The following is a 21,677-nucleotide window of genomic DNA, read 5'->3' as shown; positions in this document are numbered from 1 at the left end:
TGCTTCTTGATTATAAATAAAAAACTTATGGAAGTAGTTTACTATAGGTATGATGGAAAGACTCATTTCTTTTTCTGCCCATTTTTTTCCAAGTGATATTTCTTTGAAAATAATACCTCTCTTTCGTGTTGATGCATGATTTGTGTACAGAAAAATGCAAAAGAACATGGGAAGGGGGAAAAGGAGTAGAAAATCAACAAACAGACTCTTAACTATAGAGAACAAACATAGTTACCAGTGGGGAGTGTTGAGGGGGGGTAGGTGAAATAGGTGATGGGGATTAAGGAGGGCACTTGTGATGAGCACCCAGTGTTGTTAAGGAAGTGTTGAATCACTAAAATTCTACTCCTGAAACTAATATTACATACACTGCACATTAACTACCTGGAATTTTTTTAAAGTTTTATTTATTTATTTATTCATTCATTCATTCATTCATTCATTCATTCATTGATGTGTGTGAGAAGGGGGGGGCAGGCGCAGAGACACAGGCAGAGGGAGAAGCAGGCTCTGCAGGGAGCCCGATGTGGGACTTGATCTGGGGTCCCGAGGATCAGGCCCCAGGATGAAGGCGGTGCTAAACCACTGAGCCACCTGGGCTGCCCAGCTACCTGGAATTTAAATAAAAACTTGAAAGAAAAAAAAATTACAAAGACTAGAAACTATAATTGCTGATGAGTTTCGACTATGCTTTCCCAATGGAAAATTTGTGAATGCCCTTTTCCCCTAATATGTATTTCTAATTAATTAAGGACAAATCTGAGGGATTTCTTATGAATTAGCCAGTTAAAAAAAAAGTAAAGCTTACAGTTATAAGAGAAGTGCTCTTAGTGTTTAGAGTAGATCTACTTAATAGTATCATACTCAATAAGTGAAATTAAATTCTGATTTTGATATTTGCAAGCTAATATAAGTTTTTCAAATCTATAAAGCCAACTGACGTTTTAAAAATAGAAGCATGTACAACAAAACCAATTTGTGTGTATAAATTGGTTAAGTGCATACAAGTATCCATTTGTAATACACTGATACACAAATATATTTGTAATGCATTAATTACTAATGATGGAATACACTTTTGAAGTCTCCTAAGAAATATATTTTTTTAATTATATGCTTGTAGTACAGACTAATATTCACCAAATGTTCATCTTTGTTAAAAATTGTATTGGCTTCTGGAGCCCCTGGGTAGTTCAGTTGGTTAAGCATCTGCCTTGGGCTCAGGTCATGATCCTGGGATCCTGCCTCATATCAGAACAGACTCCCTGATCATCAGGGAATGTGCTTCTCCCTCTCCCTCTGTCTCTCCCCCAGCCTGTGCTCGCTCACTTGCTCTAAGAAATAAAATCTTTAAAAAAAATTTTTTTGTTGGTTTTAAAAGGGCACAATTTGTGATTACTTTAGGGTACAAATTGTATTGGCTTTTGGAGCCCTTGGGTGGCTCAGTGGTTGAGCTCTTGCCTTTGGCTCGAGTCGTGATCCCAGGGTCCTGGGATCAAGTCCCACACATTCGGCTCCTCGCTGGGAGCCTGCTTCTCCCTCTGCCTGTGTCTTTGCCTCTCTTTTGTCTCTCATGAATAAATAAATAAAATCTTAAAAAAAACCCTGCTTACTTTAAAATTATTAAACAAGCTAACTATAAATTTAAAAGTCAACTCTGATATTATTAATTTTAAATCCTCACTCTTTTTCTCTAATATTTATACAGATAGCACGGAGGGGGACACTTGACGGGATGAGCACTGGGTGTTATTCTGTATGTTGGTAAATTGAACACCAATAAAAATTAATTTATAAAAAAAAAAAAAAGTCTGAGTTTAACTGTTCTTCATTCCAGTTGGAGGGATTTTACTTCAGTTTTATCTTCATTTGAGAAGTTGAATAAAATAAGGAATTGTTAATAGATGTTCTAGGTTTTTAAGTTCCTAACTACTCCATATATAATAGATTCTTACAATCCTTTTATACTTTAGTTTTAATGTATTTTATATTTAAATTGTTTTAAAATACATTGAAGTATTTGAAGACTGTTCTTTTTTTATTTTATTTATTTATTCATGAGAGACACAGAGGCATAGTCAGAGAGAGAAGCAGGCCCCCCGGGGGGGGGGTTGAGGGGGGGTGGGGATGGAGCCCGATGTGGGACTCGATCCCAGGATTCTGGGGTGACGCTCAACCACTGAGCCACCCAGGTGTCCCGACTGTTCTCTTTTTTAAAGTAATGTTTTCTGGGGCAGCTGGGTGGTTCAGTCGATTAAGCGTCCAGCTAACTCTTGGTTTCAACTCAAGTCATGGTCTCATGGGTCATGAGAACGAACCCCCCCTCCCTCCATGGATTCTGGCGCTCAGTGAGAAGTCTGCTTGAGATTCTCTCCTGCCCCTCCCAGTCAAACACTGCACAGGTTTATGCGCACACACACACACACACACTCTCAGATCTTTAAAAAATACATTTTCTGTTTGTATTTTATAATAGACCCTTTTCCCTGAAACAAATAGACTTAAAACTCACATGAATAACACTAAGATACAGATTAAATATTATATAGACAATAAATATTATCATAGTTTAAGAGCAATAAATATTACCCTCAGGCAAAATTCTCAGGATAAGTTTTACTAAAAGATGGAGAATTTGAATTTGCTTTAAAATCAAGGCGAAGTTTGGTAAACCAATAAGGATAAAACTCATTCCTTGGTATGGGTCAGGAAAAAGAGAAAACAGCCTTAAAAACCTGTATAGAGGTGAAAACATGGAGAGAATGTTTGAGGGCTTTGAACAGCGTTTTTACTGAAACATGATTTTGTTATATAAATAGTGTGAGAAAAATTGTGCTTGATCTGGCTACCTCCAGACTCCCTCCCAGTAAGATCAGGCACACAATTTTGCTACCCATTCTCTGTTGATCTCCTTATTACATTGTGCCTGTGTGAAATTCTCTCCTAATGTCCCCAGTTCTTTTAACATAAAATACATTGAAATACCCTGTTTGCAGTTAACTATCTTTAGAGTCTTTTTTTTTTCCATTTCAGCATAAAGTAATTTCATCTTTTATATAGTTCTCCAAAAGTCATTGTACGTGTAGGTACATTGATAACCAAAACTATAGATTCCTTAACTAAATGCCACACAACTTAATAACTACTTTTACTAATTTATGATGTTTAATCCCATAGCATATCTCAATATGAAAGATACTACTATTATCCCCACTTACAAAGGCAACTCAAGCACAGATTGAAATCTTGGTCTACTAAATCAACAGCGTTAAGCACAATGTTCTCACTCTCTTTTGCCTTTGTGCTTAGATATCTCTGTATGCACATACGCTGTATTTCCTTTTGAGCACAAACACCATGTTTTCTACTTGTTTCTCATTTTATGAAGTGCAGTAGCTCTTACTCCTAAGTACTGAATAGGTGTTTGTTGTATTGACTGATTAACTGTTTGATTGACTCAAAGATATCTGGTTGATATTGCCAACGCCTCTTAGCAATTTTAAATTTTCTAAGGTTTGTGAGCAGTAGATATGAAAGTGATGATTTTGGAAGATTTAAGCAGAAATGAAAGATTAATCTAAGCATGATATGATAAGCATTCAGAATCAGTTGTGTCAAAGTAATAGAAAAATTGGCAAATATAGAATAGGTGTTCACTGGCTTTGTGATTCATGTAGGCACAGATGTCAGAGTTGAAACTGAGATCAGAAGAATGCATCTATTATTGATAGAAGCATGGAATTCTGGCAAGAATAGATTAATTTGTTTGGAGAATATTGACATTTACTTGAGAATATTTTAAAGTATTAGGATATTCAAGTGGGATATTCAAATTATATACAACTAATAGTTAATAAGATGTGAAGATACAGACCTGGCTGAGAAGGGGTCTTTCATACAGCAGAACTATTGGATTGAGAAGTATGAATCATTCAAGAGAGAAAACATAAAAAGAGAATAGAACTTCATGGGCACATAATGTAACATCTTTTTTTTTTTTTACATCTCTTTTTTATAAAGTATATTTACCAGTTGAGTGAGAGCTCTGTATTGTAATAAACTCATAACTGAACCTGTAGATTTTGTTTTAAATTTGTTTAACTGAATGTAAATGTTTATGCTTGTATTAGTTTATATTTACTATGAATTTTCACTTTACATTTTTACTACACATTCATTCTATATTATTTATAAAGTTAGTTTCATTTTGGATAAAAACAGTGGAAATAAGAAATTCTGTTCATTCTTCACAATATATCCAGGTTCAGATCACTTCTTAAACACCTGCCATCAACCTTCTTTAAACTATCAGCATTTTATGTGTGGATTACTCTAATAACCTCTCTCTGGTCTCTTTGCTTCTATCCTTGCTACATTGTAATCTGTTCTCAGCATAGATCATGTTACTCTTCTGTCCAAAACCTCCCTATTATGGCTTCCCACATAACTCAGGGTAGAATCTAAGTTCCCACCAACGTATTCATCTAACTCTGATCATATCTCTACCTTAAGGCTCTTGTACTGACCATTATTTCCTTGCCTTGTATGTGCTTGCCCCCAAATCAGTATGGCTAACTACTGTCCTTAATGTACAATTTATTTTATATTATTCATACATTGTTTCTTCTCTATCTTCCTTCAGCTTCCTGCCCCCAGAATGCAGACATATACACACACCATAAGCCCCTGAGGCCAGGTTTATTTGTTAACTATTTTATTTCAAGTGCCTAGAAATGTACCCTCTACATGTTAGACATTCAGTAAATATTGGAATGAATATAATGACAACAATAGCTAACACTTAAGGCTTACTTCATATTATACTTTCCTAAAAGCTTTAAATTTTTGTGACAACCTAGTTTTATAGATGAAGAAACTGAACCCAAAGGTTGATTAAATAACATGCCCAATCCCTCAAGCTAGAACTCAAACCTAGCAACCTGGTTTGTAACTAGACCTCCCAACCATTAGCATTAGAGTACAGTACTCCTAATAAAGATGATCATGTTTGGTGCTATAAAGTTTTAATAGTAGAATCTCAAACTGTCTATCAGCCTATTATATGCAAAATACTTCTTTATGTAACTGAATTCACATTGATAGCATCCTGATTAAATATAAAGATGAATGTTGGCCTTCAAATAGTAAGTTTAAAGAAATAGAAAATTAAACCAAGAATTTAATGTCTCATTTGGCAGGTTAGCAGGTTCAACCAGTAACATCCATCATTAGTTAAACCCATTCTCAAGGCCTTCAAAGCCATGGTACTGTCAGCTATGTTATATGGGTCTAATATCTGAATCCTTATCAGTCTCATTTTCATTTCTTAGACAGGTTTCATTTATCATACTTTTGTACTATATTTCATATCAGATGTCAAGATAGAGTCTCTGATGTCAAAGATTTAGAGGCAGTGATTTCCCAGTTTCACTCATCAAGATGCAGTGGTCCTAGACATATGGAGAAAATGGATGACACTGGACTTTTAAAGCAATTGGAAAACTTCAGAGAAAGTGTCATTATTAAGACAATATAAGTTTCAAGGATATAAACTAAAGCTTCCTGCAGAACTAGACTAGAAAATCTGTCATAGCAGATAGTCCAGCATGATGTAATGGGATTCAGACTCAGCAATATTTTGCTCATATTGCAATCAGTGAGGCAGCAACATGAATAAATACGAAGTACAAATAATGTTTAGAGGATGATTTAACAGATATGCTAAAAGATTCATTATCTTATCATTATTCATTATCAAAATATTATCTATCATGTGAATCCTAAGAGTGGATATGTGGACATCCATTTTCATTGACACATGAAAAAAAGAGAAATGTAAGAATCTATGCTTCAAAAGAGTGATTCTTGTTTATTTTATAAGTGTCTTTTATAGACTGCTTCATAACATCTTTTTTTATCACCTAATAGCTTCGTAAGTAACAAAAAAATTATCTGTACTGGGAAAATGAATTATAGATACATTAAATGACTTTCCTAGGGAAAATCATTCAATTTGTTGGCAAAACTGGAAGACTGGAATAGGCACAGAGAAGTTCTGTTCCTCATACAAGTCTTAGACCCAGTCCCAGGTGTAAAATACTTGGTGATAGAAAAGGAGTGATTTTGTTCTTAACACAGAATGATGTAAAATTTAAGCTACATTTGTTTTTTTATTATTACATTTTAGATTACTTCTATAATAATGACTTGGGAATATTAATCTTCCTTGATAGTTGCTTATTTTGAGAATATAAAGAAAAAAACATAGATTTATATTATACTTTTTTAATGTATTATATTTTTCACATACACCTGATATGAAAGAACTACCAAAGCTTTTGCATTATTGATTTAAAGATTTTTTTTTAAATTTATCCATTCATGAGAGACACACACACAGAGAAAGAGAGGTGCAGAGACACAAGGCAGAGGGAGAAGCAGGCTCCACACAGGGAGCGCAATGTGGGACTCGATCCCAGGTCCCCAAGGATCAGGCACTGGGCTGAAGGCGGCGCTAAACTGCTGAGCCACCCAGGGTCCCTCAGTTGGACTTTAAAATGCTAAATATAACAGCTTCTTTCGAACATTTTTGGTTACAAAAGATATTCTATAAGAATAATTATACTACGCATTTCAAGTTTTCTTTTGTCACTTAATGAAATTAAAACTATGAGCCTAGAAAATGTGTTGTCAATAAAATATTACAAAAATTACTTAGAACAGGAGTCATAGGTCCTTGGAAAAAAGTCTTATTTGTTACAATTTTAGTATCTCAACATTTTGAAAATACAAATGAGATCTTTACCTCATTGATCATATTACCAGTTTATTTTTATTTTTTTTATTGGAGTTCAATTTGCCAAGATATAGCATAACACCCAGTGCTCATCCTGCCAAGTGCCCGCCTCAGTGCCCATCACCCCAACCCCCCGCCCACCTCCCTTTCCACTACCCCTTGTTCATTTCCCAGAGTTAGGTGTCTCTCATGTTTTGTCACCCTCACTGATATTTTCTCTCCTTTCCCTTTATTCCCTTTCACTAATTGTTATATTCCCCAAATGAATGAGACCATATAATGTTTGTCCTTTTCTGATTGACTTATTTCACTCAGCATAATACCCTCCAGGTCCATCCACGTCGAAGCAAATGGTGGGTATTTGTCATTTCTAATGCCTGAGCATATTACCAGTTCTGTTCAGAAAGTAAAAGGTGCCTTTCCAAACATGGTTTATCTCCAGTTTCTCTCATTAGTATCTGAGGCTTAGGCATGTTTTTCTTACCCTAGAATTTTTCTAGCCCTACAGTCTGTGTTCTCATTGGTTGACCTTCTAGGAAGGGGCAATTCTAATGAACTGTTTGACAGCATATTCTGTTTAGGATTTCCTTATTATTGGATTATGTGAGATTTTTCTTTCTTCTATTTTGTTATTACCAGCCCCACTCCTCACCCCACTGCCTTACAATACATGAACTTCCAGTCTTATTGACACTGTAAATTCAGGTAAAGCTCATAATGGGAGAGATTTCTCCACTTTACTATTAGGGCTCACAACTTTTTGTAGAGGAGGGTTTAAATAGGACCAAGTACACCCTTTCTAGCCTGGGGCCACAGTTATTCTAAAACTGTCAACTTCTCTTATGTCCCCAGTTAGGAGCTGCTAGCCCACCATTTGGTTCTGCCATTTCTAATATGCTCAGTTTCCACCTCTCAGTAACTTGTATCGTTCTAGAAAATATCTCCTAATATTGGACAGGATGATTGAAATTTGAATTTTTAGACTTGTGTTGTCATAACCTCTGCCTGTTGCTTGGGTTCAGTTTGCAGCCAGCACTCTTGATAGGCTTGCATCCATAGAGCTAAATGACTACATTTGAAATAGCAATTCTTTATTGTTTATAAAAACAAAAACTACTCCTAATAATAAGATGATTTCTATGGATATGTAGCAATTCTTTTATTATCAAAAAAAAACCTACTTCTTACTAGTAAGATTCTTTCTCTATGTAGCAATTATTTTATTATTTAAAGAAAACCAAACTTTTTTTTCCTCAATATATAGCCTTTCTAACCACTTTTAAAAGATTACACATTATCTTCTTCCTATACAGCCTCTTACAAAATGCAGATGTGTAGAAATGGCTTTCAAACCATGAATGGTGCAAATTTCTGGTACTACTACAGACCTGTTGCTTGATAATCTTTTTCATCTTCAAATATCCCAAGAAAAACTGAAGAAATCCTTTTTGTTGTATGGCTGAGGCAGGTAAGGTTTTCACACTCCACAACTGGTCATGCAGTAAGTTCAACTGGAATAGTGCTAAAAGATGTCCTAAAATTTCAGTTAACAGAAGAATGGTAGCTTATTGCTAACAGCTGACAAATGAAATACTTTGAGTGGCAAATTACTCACTGTTTTCATGAAGAACTGTTTTATGTCTATTGTAATTATTAGCTTAAGCCAAATATTTAATGAAGTATTTAGGAATTTCAAGCATGAGATATGTGCACCCTCTGGAGAAATCACACACAGTGGCATTCTTTGCCACCTAGATGTCGATAATTCCTATTTATATCTCTTTCAGACAAATCCAGAAGGACTCACCCTAGCTATTTTTTTTTAATCTATATCACATCTGCCATTTAGTATAGCAGCCTAGCAAAAACTGATGCTACCTTAGAAAAGTTGATGTAGGATGATGAATTAAAAAGACAGCCCCTAAGGAAAAGTCTAGAAATGTGTAACTATCAAGAAATAAAAAATCTTTTATTAGAATGTCAGAGTGATAAGTACCTTGGGATTTCAACTTGTTTTGTGCAGTAACAGTGGGGACCTAGGACACTTTTGCCACTAAACAGAAGCTTGTCTGCCTTCCTACCCTCTTCCTTCTCTCACACTTTGTTTTTGCTAGAGACCTAATTAACTGGTTTCATTTTAAGCAAGGCTATAGTATCAGTCAGGGGAAGATCATAGGATGCCTTTAAGTATTTCTACTTAACATTAAGATAATGTATCTTACTAGTGTACAAGACACCTGTCCTGGGGTGCCTGGGTGACTCAGTTTAGCATCTGCCTTTGGCTCAGATCATGATCTCCAGGTCTGTCCTGAGAACTAGTGCTGTTTTTGCTTCCCCCTCTCCCTTTGCCACTCCCCCACCCCACACCCACCCCCTGTTCGTGGTATACATGTGCACGTAAGTTCTTTCTCTAATAAGTAAAATCTTCAAAATAAGTAAATAAAGGACTCTTTCCTGGACATTAGAATTCCCAGAAAGAAACTGAAAAGGAAATACCAAAAATTATTCCATTTTGGTATTCTGTGTACCTTAGCACACAAAGGAAACTCAGGATGATGTCATTACTGCAGACCTACTAGCATATGTATTTTGAAATACCATCTTATTTACTTAAGAGTTACATACTTACATACTAAAAAAATGATTGATTCTACCAAACACAAAAAAATGGATCTGTCATTCTACATTCTACATAGGCTTTGATCAGGAAAGCAGTGGTTCTTCTACTGGCACCTCTTAAATAGCCAAGATTAATTTCAAAGACAAACATTTAAGAGTACTGAGGCAATTCTTTTGATTTCTTGGAAGTGCTGTCAAAGAAAATACAATATTTTCATCCTTTTTTTTATGTTGATAATAAATTGCATTTCCTTTCCTTGCTAATGCAATACTTCTTTTGCAGAGTAAGAATTATTATCGCTTAAAAGATTGTCTTAAATTCTAAGTTTACACTTAGAATTCTTGTACTTGGGAGTAAGGGACTGAAAAAGGCTAAAAGGATTCATGTAGGTAGTTTTTCACAATATGTACAAGAAGGGTGAAAATAAGCAGACAGAAAGGAAATTTACATGTTATTTGAATCAAACTGCATGAAAAAATTGGACAGAAAAAAATCACATAGATGCTGAAAGATAATCCCAGCAGTGTTTCTTCTGGCAGTTGACAAAGTTCTTGGTTCATTACATAATCATGTATTTTAAAATTAAAGATGGGACCAAAAGCACTTTCGTGGATTTGACCTTGAACTGAGATAGATTGCCATTTGTGTTGACACCCAACAATGTCCAATCTTCACTTCATACATTTGCCATTTTCTTGGTGCCATAAACAATTCTTATTTAAAATAAGATACATTTTTAAAATGATCTTAATTCAAAACCACTTATATCTATATGGGATTGGTTTAAGTACAATTTTTTGTACTTTTTTCCCCAACAAGGAACTTACGCCAAAGCAGATAAATACCAATATATATTTTATCAATGAATTAAGGAAATTGAATCCTATGCATTATTGTCTTCAAAAGAGTTATTTCCTGGCTTCTATACATTAAGTGAACAACTTTTTGTATTCTGCTTATATTAATATTTGGTTTTGCTCCAAAGCCCATTAAACTGCAACAGTCTTTGTCCAGGTTCATCAAACAGGTTGGTTGGTTAGATCTTTCTTTTGCTCCAAGGTAGGTAATTTTAATAGCATCTTAGAAGTTTAAAAAATAATTATTCACTGACAGGAAAATATTTAACCCAGATATAATCTACTATTAATTGTATTATTCTGTGAGTCACATAACTCAGAGTAAAATGTTGAAATTCATTTGAATTTTAGATAACTAATGGTAATAATGATAACACTTTAATGACTACTTATTGGGTTTTAGGCCTGATACTAAGTATTTCACATGTATTAGCTAATTCACTTCTCACATTTTGTTTTTTCCAACTGGAAACACATTTTTTTTTTCAACTGGAAATAATTGTTTCCAGTTGAACAGTTTGAGGCTTAGAGTAATTTTGCTCAAGGTCACACTTGTGGCAGATCCAGGATAGAGATTCCAACACAGGCATTTGGATTGAAATGTATTTTATAAACAACTGTACTATCTTGATTTAATCAATTCAGTGTCTTTCTTCTTCAGATTTAGGAAACTGAGATCCAAATGATTGAATTGACTGAGATTAATGACTAGTTTCTTAAATTGAATGGCTAAACACTGGAAACCAAAACTCCTGACTCTAAGTTCAGTGGACTTTTCATTACAATAGCTTCCTTCTCAGACAATAAATTGTTAGTCCACACTAGTTATTTTTAGAATATTTAAGTGTATAAAAGGACCCCTTAATGATTACTCAGTACCAACACAATTTTAAAACAATATTGAGAAGACAGAGCAGAAAGATACTGTTTTCCCAAGAATTTAGGATTAAGTTAAATGGAGTCAGGTTCCTTTCATTTAGTGACCTATATTATATTTATTTCCCTTTTTCTGATATTCGTATAGAACAGGTATTAGAACTATTAAACAAAACATACTAATTTTTATTACTTGAAATTGAGAGAAGTGTTATTCACGTATATTATTTACTTATGCTATGCAAAATTCAGTTCCTCTGATTTTTCTTTTTTTTTTAAATTTATTTATGATAGTCACAGGGGGGGGGGGGCAGAGACACAGGCAGAGGGAGAAGCAGGCTCCCGGTGCATGGAGCCTGCTTCTCCCTCTGCCTGTGTCTCTGCCTCTCTCTCTCTCTCTCTCTCTCTCTCTGTGACTATCATAAATAAATAAAAATTAAAAAAAAAGAAAATTGACATTTAAAAAAATAAATAAATAAAATTGTCCTTTAGGTCATACTATGATAATGAACTTCCTGGTAAAATAATTTTTATGAGCAAGTGTTTAATTTTTACTTATATGCTCTATGAATAAGTGTTTGATGGATTGGTCAAGTGAAGAATATTTATATTTATTGTTAAAACATTTCATCTCCATGAAAGAAATAGATATGTATCGAGTGTCTAAGACCATACAGATTTTCTTCTTGTCCAGTCATCATTCTATAAATGTGCTGTGCTTATAAATACAAGTTTAATATATACTTAGGATGAAATTACCATTAGTTACTAACATTTCCTTCATCAGAATTAGTAAAAATCAGAGAGGAAAAGGATATTAATCATGCCAGAGCTACAAAAGAATTTATTACTTGATGTTTCTTTCAGAGGATTTTGAAAGTGTGTGGATAAATACAATACTTTAAGACCAGATTAAAAATCAAGCACCTTAGTTCATTTTTAATTGGATTAAGACATTGCTTTGGGTGGCTCTGTAAATGAAAGATAACTCTTTCTAAGATCAGTGCTTAAGACCTTTGGAATGTTTATTTGTGCTTGTATTCGTGTGCTTGCTCTTATGGCTCTTAGTGTGCTCTAATAATCTCTCTGTTTACTTTGGTAGACAAATAATGGTCTCACCGTTTCTGTAAGTCATAAAAACATAGTTTTTAGGGCATTTTGGTTGTTTTCTGTTTTGTTATACTGGGTCCCCATTGCCTAAATTTATACCTGGTACATAAAAATTGCACACTAAAATTTTATCAAATGAATTCTACTTCATTAAATCCTGAAGTCTTTCAGGGTATCTGGTCTTGAAGTGATTTCAGTGACTAAAGAGATGGATAGAAGTCAAATGTTAGTACAGGTTTCTGAATATCATCTTTTAAAATTACACTTCAACACACTAAATTCACCTGTGTAAACAGAATAATTTCTGAATGGTATTTAAGTATGTTTGTCTAATGTTTAAAAGATACAAATGGTTTGGAATAGAAAGTTTAAAATGATATGTCCTTGATTATTTTTTACTATGTACTACAAAGAAAGCCAGATGCTATGCTTATTACTTACAATGACATTATCTGACTTTTTAAGACAATATTTTGAGTAATATCTTCCTATTCCTATTAAAGATGAAAGGTTAAGTAATTTAATTTGTTCACGATAACACAGCTAGCAAGTTAGCAGATTCAGGACTATCTCCAAGCCTTTACTCTGTATTGCTTCATATATATAAGTAAGCCTACGAGTATTATAGATCAGATATAGTAAAGTAAGTTTCTAAAGACCAACTTTAGATTTCTTTTTGTAGCTGTATTTTTTAATTAGGTAGAGATATGTAGATTCTTTGGAATTGTGATTAGAAGCAGAAAATAGATTACATCATATAATATTGTTCTCACACATTTAAGAATTGAAGATTTCTGAGTAGGGTAATGATAAATTCTCATTAGTTTTAGCAGGATTAATCTGACTGGCCAATAGACTATAGGGCAGAGGCAGAGAGAAAAAAAGGAGGATATGGCAATGATCCAAGCAAGAGATGGTGACTGCTTAGACCAGACAATACATCTTAGCACAATTTTTTAAAGATAAATTTATTTATCTTAGATGGAGAGAGTGCAAGCCAAGGGAAGGGCAGAGGGAGACTCCCTGCTGTGCATGCACCACCCTGAGATCATGACTTGAGCTAAAATTAGAAGTTCCAGAGGAGAGCACAGGCAGTAATTTCTCTGACATCAGCCATAGCAACATTCTTCTAGGTATGTCCCCTAGGGTAAGGGAAACAAAAGCAAGACCAAACTATTGGGACTTCATTGAAATAAAAAGCTTCTGCAAGCAAAGGGAACAATCAACAAAATTAAAACACAACCTACTGAGTGGGAGAAGCTACTGCAAATGATACATTCAAAAAAGGATTAGTATCCAATATAAATATATAAAGAAAAATATAAAGAACTTATACATCTCAGCACCCCAAAAAACAATCCCATTAAAAAGACCTGAACAGACATTTCTCCAAAGAACACTACCAGATGGCCAACAGAAACATAAATTTGAAAAAAATGTATGCACCTCTAGATTTATTGCATCATTATTTATAATAGCCAAATTATGGAAGCAGGTCATGTGCCCATCAAAAAATGAAATGATAAAGGTGGTATATATACACAATGGAATATTACTCATTTATCAAATGAATGAAATCTTGTCATTTGTGACAACATGGATGGACATAGAGAGTATGTAGGTGAAATAAGCCCATCAGAGAAAGACAAATAGCCTATGATTTCACTCATGTGGAATTTAAGAAACAAAACAAAGGAAAAAAGAGACAAACCAAAAGACTTAACAATGGAGAACAGACTCTGTAAATGGTTATCAGAGGTGAAATGGGTGGGAGGATAGGTGAAATTGATGAATTGGATTAAGAATAGCCTTACCATAACGAGGGGTAAAAAAGGTTAAGATGGTAAATTTTACATTTCATGTTTTACCACAATAAAAACAGTTGAAATGAAAATGTATTCCTATTTGAAAAAGGAAAAAAAAAAGTGGCTGTGTTGTCTGTACATAGGCACACACAGTGGACTATTACTCAGCCATAAAAAATGAGATTTTTGCCATGCATAGCTATATGGATGGGCCTGCAGGGTATTCTGCTAATTGTAGTAAATCAGGGAAGATAAACATGTCATGACTCCACATATGTGGGATCAAAAACCAGAAACAGACTCTTAGATATAGAGGAGAAACTGGTGGTTGCCAGATTGAGGTGAGGAAGGAGATGGATGAAATAGATAAGGGAATTAAGGGGTACAAACTTTCAGGTTTAAATTAACTCATGGAGATGAAAAGCAGCACGTCATGAGCACTATAGTCAATAATATTGTATTAATATTGTATGGTGATAGATGGTGACTACACTTACTTGGTGAACTTTGAGTATGTACAGAATTGTCATTATTAGTGTTGTGTACCTGTTACTAATAGAACATTGTGTGTCGCAATTATACCTCAATTTTTCTAAGAAAAGGGGGGCTGGCATCCTAGAGGTCAATAAAATATTACAAAAACAGGAGAGTGATCACATGTAGCAGATTCTTCAGGTAAAGTAAGGCTGAAATAAGAACATAGGATTTGAAACATAAAAGACTACTGATGATATTCACCAGAGAAAATTTTTATTTAAACACAAATGTTGGGATCCCTGGGTGGCGCAGCGGTTTGGCGCTTGCCTTTGGCCCAGGGCGCGATCCTGGAGACCCGGGATCGAACCCCACGTCGGGCTCCCGGTGCATGGAGCCTGCTTCTCCCTCTGCCTGTGTCTCTGCCTCTCTCTCACTGTGTGACTATCATAAATAAAAATAAAAAAAAAATTTAAACACAAATGTTTTGGGGCACCTGGGTGGCTCAGTCAGAAAAATGTCTGCTCAGGTCATGATCCCAGGGCCGTGGGGTTGAGCCCTGCATTGGACTCCCTGCTCAGCAGAAAGCCTACTTCTCTCTCTCCCTCTGCTGGCTCCCCCTGCTTATGCACATGCATTCTTCTCTCTTGTCAAATAAATAAAATCTTTAAAAAATTAAACACAAATATTTTGAAACCACTCATCTAGACAATCTCATGATCTTGTTTCTCTAAATTTATTATTCCAACACAGGCTAGCTACCTTGCATTTGTTCTATAAATCTGAACATATTATCCAGTATTGTTATTTTGAATTTTTAGTCAGTTATGTGAATATTCACTTTATTTACTTTAATAGTCAACAGTTAATTATATAACTGCCAGATAAAGCTTTTATGAAATGTTTCCCTTGATTTTCTTTTGATAAGATGCCAGGAAAGACGTGTACCTTGGAGATCATTAGACCCATGGTTTAGTGCAAATTCTACCATTTACTAACTGTGCAATCTTAAGCAAGTTAATTTCTCCAAATCTTGGTTTCTCATTTGGAAAATAACAGGATAACAACAACTTTATGTGGTTGTTAATAAGATACATTGGAATAACATACAAAACATCCAGCAAATAGGGAGTATGGTGAATAATCACTCAGGATCTGAAATCAAACAGACCAAAAGTTCAAATGCCAGAAGTTACATATACTAGATGGGCAAGTTCATTCACCTCCTTTAAGACTCTGTTACCTGATCTATACAATGGCTGTAATAAAAATACCTTTCTTGTAGATTAGAGTTAAATGACATATTGTATATAAGACTAAGTGCTTGATAAATGGTAGCTGCTGTTATTTTGTATATAAGACGTATATAAGACTAATACTAAGTGCTTGATAAATGGTAGCTGTTATTATTAGTACTCAGTAGGGGTGTATTCATTATACTGTATTCAGTATGCTGTTAGAATGGTAAAGACTTTCTTAGTTTTGGAGGTCTTAGTTTCTAATCAGACTTGAAGTGATGCCAAACATAGCTTATGGTGTTTCTATTTGTTTTTCTGTGTTTTTTTTTTTCATCATTTCACTATTATTCATTAGTAATGTTAAAAACCTTAAATGATTAGCTGGCAGCTAAGGTATGATTTTCAAAGCTATTTTTATGTTTATATAAGTTCATTTAAATGGTTAGAGTTAGAAGAAAACACTAAATGTAATAGGCTTCCTCAGGAGCTGTAATGTGAGTCAACCAGAAATGATTCTTTTTTAGTCAGTTTGCTTGAAGCTGGGCTTAAAGAACACCTCAACATACCTTTGAATAAGGCAGCTGCCCTATGAATTACTGATATTAGAGATGGAAATAAAGACTGTTTAGGTCAGAATAGAAAAACCAGCCTTTAATGAAAATACCAAAACACCATTTGTGACAAAACACAGAAGCCTTCATGTACTTCAAAAAGATCACAGAAATCACCTAATTCTGTTTCTGATTTTATAGATGAAGGGATATTGAATTTCTAAGAAATTTGTTGACATGTTCAAGATTAAGGCCAAGAAGGAATAATTTTCTGACTCCTAGTTCCTCCTCCTAAGAGTATACTCTTATATATGTTTTCATCTGTATTTATTGTCAAAAATAAAAACAAAAGATTTTGAGAGGACCAAAGTAGTCCTCTCAAATGATAAGTATGCTTCAAATGTGGTATAAAATTGAGGACACTGATTTATATTACTTATTTTTTTCTCCACTTTTTTTTTGATAATCAGAAAACCTAGAAAAGGATTTATATTTAAAGCAACTGCATAGCAGTTAATTTTCATAAGAGATTAACAGCAGAAATGACCAAAAAAAAATTAGTGGAATATATTAGATGGAGATTTGTGTCATGTTTTCTGTAATTGATTGGTGTCAACTATTAATAGTACTTCCTAGGTATGGGAAACTCTACATTTCTCAGTGTGGTAAAGCAGTTTAAATTTTTTTTGAAAAAGACCAATTTAAATGCTCTAATGGAATAAATACATTTTTAAAGCGATCTTCTTGTTTTAAAACTCTGATAATGTGGAAAATAACAATTTAATATTTGATAGGTCATTTTTTTCCCTTAAACATAAACTTAGTTGCTCTAATTTGTATCTTACAGTAACTGTGGAATAATCATTACATTGTATGCTTATGTTGTGGTAAGCCTTTATTTTTTTTTGTAAGATTTTATTATTTATTCATGAGAGACCCAGAGAGAGAGAGAGACATAGACAGAGGGAGAAGCAGGCTCCGTGCAGGGAGCCTGATGCAGAACTTGATCCCAGGACTCCGGGATCATGATCTGAGCTGAAGGCAGATGCTCAACCACTGAGCCACCCAGGTGCCCCTGTGGTTAAACCTTTTAACAAGTTATATGAAATTTACTTTTGATGTTAAGTTGCTTTCTACAAATTACAGTAATATCAACTGATATATTCATTTGTTATTTCCAATTAACTGTTTTATTCAAAAGAATTATAAATGGGAGCTTAGATTTTTCTGTTTTTTCCCTTCATGGTATAAAATTAAAAGTATAATAAAAAGAAAAACCTACAACAAAAGATCTGTTTTTCCCTAGATTGTAATTTTTTGCTTTTTTTGTCTTGTTTTATAGAGCTACATTCACGGAAGCAGCCAGGCTCAATTCGTGGCAGAGTCCCACATCATTCTGGTACTAAGTATCCTTTAAAATACTGATGGATTAAAAAGAACAAAAGTTGCATGCTATCAAGTTGACTTTTTTTTCATGACAGTAAATATCAAGATTTTAAAAGACATTAAATTTTAAACTTTGTTAGTAACTTTCTGGTTCCTATGCTAATTATTTCCTATTACATAATTTTTATTGAGTCATTAACAAACTATATATATATATATATATAATTTTTTTTTTTTTTTTTTTTTTTTTTTTTTTTTTTTTTTTTTTTTTTTTTTACTGTTGAACTGCAAAGTATATCTTTTGTTCTACATTGGTTGTCTTTGGCTAACATCTTTCTGTTGAGTTTTGTGTGGTTTTACCCTGTAAAAATTCAAGAAAGTGTCCGAAAATATAAAAAGGATTTTTAAAAAACTTGTACTAGTTCCCTTAAACATTATGGTAAGTCAGAAGAGAATGAATTAATGGATTACAATTTATGGTTTGGTGATAGAGAAGACAGGATTGAATAGGAAAGAGGTAAGGTTAAAGTGTCTAATTAAATACAAACTGAATACTCTGAGAATGAAATAAAGTTACTTTTTGGTAAACAACTATCTTGGGGGGAACACAGATGTTTGTGTGTCTTGAGAAATATTTGAAGGTTCAGTTTATAATGTTGAACATATTGGGTCATCATCAGGATTTAAAGTCTGCTTATGGTATCATTTATAAAATTTGATTACTCTCCTGGTTAAGATTCATATTCAACTAAAGTAATCTAGACCAAATTTTTGGTATTTTACATAATCAAAGCTATTTAAACCTTTAAGGTATCTTAGAACCCGTCTAGGCCCAAACCTCACTTTATTGGTAGGAAAACTAAAACCCACAACATTTAATTAACTTACTTTAGGCTGGAGGAAGAACTAGGATTAGAATTCACTTTTCTTTTTCATGGTCTGTTAAGTTTTAAATATGTTATTAAGGTCTATATTATAAGATTTCATGAATAAATGTCAGTCATGCCATCTTAAAGTTTTTATTTTTAATCTGGGAGGAAATGACTATCTTTAATATCCTTAAGGTTTTTATTTTTCTCTACCTTATGTCCTAACAATACATTTTTTAATTCACTAGTAAACATATATTTGCTTTCAGTTTTTTAAGTAATCTATTTTATTTGCATAATATGTTCTGGACAGTACATCAGGTGTTGGTATACACTGAGTCTTCTATTAATTATAGTGGAGGAAAGGTGTAGGGATGCTTAAAGCACTTTCAATTCTCAAGAACCTCACAAACTTCCTCATTTTTAAAATGAGGATTAGCGAAGTAACCATGGCATTTCTGTGTGACGTAAATGAGCACAGAAAAAGCATCATATACTCACTATAGGTTATTTTGGCTGTTTTTCCAATATTCCCATCAGTTCTACATTTGTATTTCTTCCACCCTTTACACATACCGTGTGCATATGTGGAAGCGTGCATATCTATAGACCATTTCTTGCTTGCATGCAGTTAATTACCTGTATCTTTTATTAAGAAGCTACTAGTATGAGTGTGTTTTTGCTGTAGTTTGTCTCATAGATTACAATTGGAAATATCTATATTTGAATTAAAATTCTCAGGTTTTGTGCCAGGTTTCTCTTTTCTACTTTAATACTTTCTGCAATCAGAGAGGCCTTGGGTAAGAAAATGAAATATTTCCAAATCTTTGTATTGGAACATCTCCTTCTCCTTATTGGAAATTAAAGGAAGGCCATCTTTACTGTTATCTCTCCATTATATAAATGTATTTATACATTTGTGTTGAAGCACATTGATAGAAAACAAACTATCATGGGTAACATTTTAGCTCTTATTTATTGTAGGCTTTTCTATTCTATTCTATTTCAATCCATGAAATAGCACTTTAGCACTATACTTATTCAAAGCAGCTAGTCTATGAAACATGGGTATCTAGCAAAAAGCTATGGTGAGACCATCATTGTATGGCGGGAATTCTCCAAGGTTTCATTTCATGGCTCATTGACATCAAGCTGAGGTTTAGGATACAAAGAAATTTCACAAACAGTATGAAGTCTTCCATATAGATTTTTAACAGTGATACCTAACAGAATTAAAAGTACTTATTTTCCCTTTGTGCTACCAATAATTACTTGTTGCTTTATTCTCCTGGTTTATTTTACAGATAACTATAAAAGAGAATATCTTTTAAAATGGTGGACTTATTAAATTTATTGGTGAAAGTTAAAAGTAATTAATTTCTGGTTTTACTTTCACTTATTTTTAAACTTAGCATGTATTTTTGTTTTGTAATTTGCATGTGTATTTTTTATACAAAAAAAGAAAAACCCTGTAAATTCCAGATGGTCACTTTTTATTTATCTGGAGAGAATATGCCTGCTTTTTTATTTTCTCCTTCTGATTTAGTAAGCCAAATCATTAAATGCAATTGCTATGTGCAAAATTTTGTTGAAAAAAATCTAAGAACAGATGGAGTCATTTGATGTCATAGGTTATAGATTCGTATTTACTAAAAATAAGATTTTTCTCCCTATTAGTAGTGTTTTATTTTCTCACTTTGATTAGGAAAAGAAAAAAAAGTCTTAAGTATTTCATGAGAGAATACTATATAAAAAAGGAATAAGAAATATCATGACATTTTAATATGGAATCTGTGAACTAAGAATAACTTACATAATCCTTTTATTTTTCCCAGTAAAAATTCATTGCTATTTATTTTTCATGCAAAAGTAAGATATTTGAAGGCAGAATGATAGAAAAATAATTGTAATTCAACATGACAGATGTTATAATCAGTACTTGGAAGCTCAAAAGGAGGAAGAACAACTTAATGCCTAGAGAACTTGCACTGACTTTTCAGCTGGTTTTGATAAAATGGAAAAAAAAAAAAAAAGGAGTTTTCCAGACAGAGGATGAATGAGAATATTCAAGTAGAAGGTCTGCCAGGTACAAAAACATAAAATGAGAGTGAATATTCAGAAATGCTTAAGAGAAGATTGATGAAAGGTTACTTTGGATAGATAATGAAAATCTTACCGTATCTTGCTATGAAAAGATGTGGTCTACATGTGCTAGTGGATACAGGATACAGGAGTTTTAGGACTGACTTTTTAAACTCGGATATGTTGCTTAGTTTCCGTATCCTTCAAGTTATAGGGCCTCAAGATGATGACAGGAGATAAACATCTCTTGGAAGTAAAAGTGCTAATTTAAAAGGCAAAGCATACACTAGCAATAATTTTAAAATATTTAAATATACATATAAATCCTTGTAATGATCACATTTGCTTTTCTTATGAGAAATACATTTGTTTTCCATTTCTTATGAATGAATATTATTTTACTTTGCATCTGTTTTCAATCTGTGATAGAGAGCAAATGTTTTAGTATGTTATATCCAAGGAAAGCCATACTACATACAAAAATTAATGATGGATGTAAATTGAAGATAATTCTAAATTTAGATCTCTGTAAGTCTTCTGTAATATGCTAACATTTTTTTTCACATCTGTTCTCATTTATCTTTAAATTGACAATCTTTGTTCTCTTCCTAGGAGCAACAGCAAACTTAACATCATGTACAACTGAGAATGGATTATAATATAGTGCAAATATATTTGTTACTAGTTCAGTAAGATGCTCAGTGCCTCTGGGTATTGTATATAATTTATACAAATAGCAACTTTTATTTTATGTGGGTTTATGTCAATATTTTGACTTTTTAAGCAGTAATAGGAGATTGACAGATTCAGCAGAGAAAAGTGTGCACAGTAGTAAGTATATTCTGCTGTGACATTACTCAATACAAATGTGAAAGTAATACATGAAGTAGACTAGGGGTGTGTATGTGTGTAGGCATAGGCATTAGCAAACTCAGAACAATAGAAAAGTCTCAGAAACATAGCTCATCTACTGTAATTCTAATGCTGGGACTCTTCAGTTACACAGCCAGAAT

At 33.5% G+C, this 21,677-nt stretch overlaps 1 protein-coding gene across 2 annotated transcripts in view; it reads left to right on the top strand.

Annotated features, from left to right (window-relative positions):
- TUSC3 (tumor suppressor candidate 3) overlaps window positions 1–21,677 on the top strand; it is a 224,278-nt gene that overhangs the window by 176,177 nt on the left and 26,424 nt on the right. For both annotated transcript variants that reach the window (XM_055335205.1, XM_055335206.1), the window contains exon 7: window positions 17,670–17,733. In XM_055335205.1, the coding sequence (XP_055191180.1) occupies window positions 17,670–17,733 (64 nt within the window). The remainder of the gene's footprint in view (window positions 1–17,669; window positions 17,734–21,677) is intronic.

The sequence above is a fragment of the Nyctereutes procyonoides genome, unplaced genomic scaffold (assembly GCF_905146905.1).
Source record: "Nyctereutes procyonoides isolate TBG_1078 unplaced genomic scaffold, NYPRO_anot_genome, whole genome shotgun sequence".
Classification (NCBI taxonomy): domain Eukaryota; kingdom Metazoa; phylum Chordata; class Mammalia; order Carnivora; family Canidae; genus Nyctereutes; species Nyctereutes procyonoides.
This window is presented reverse-complemented; position numbering and strand designations above follow the sequence as displayed.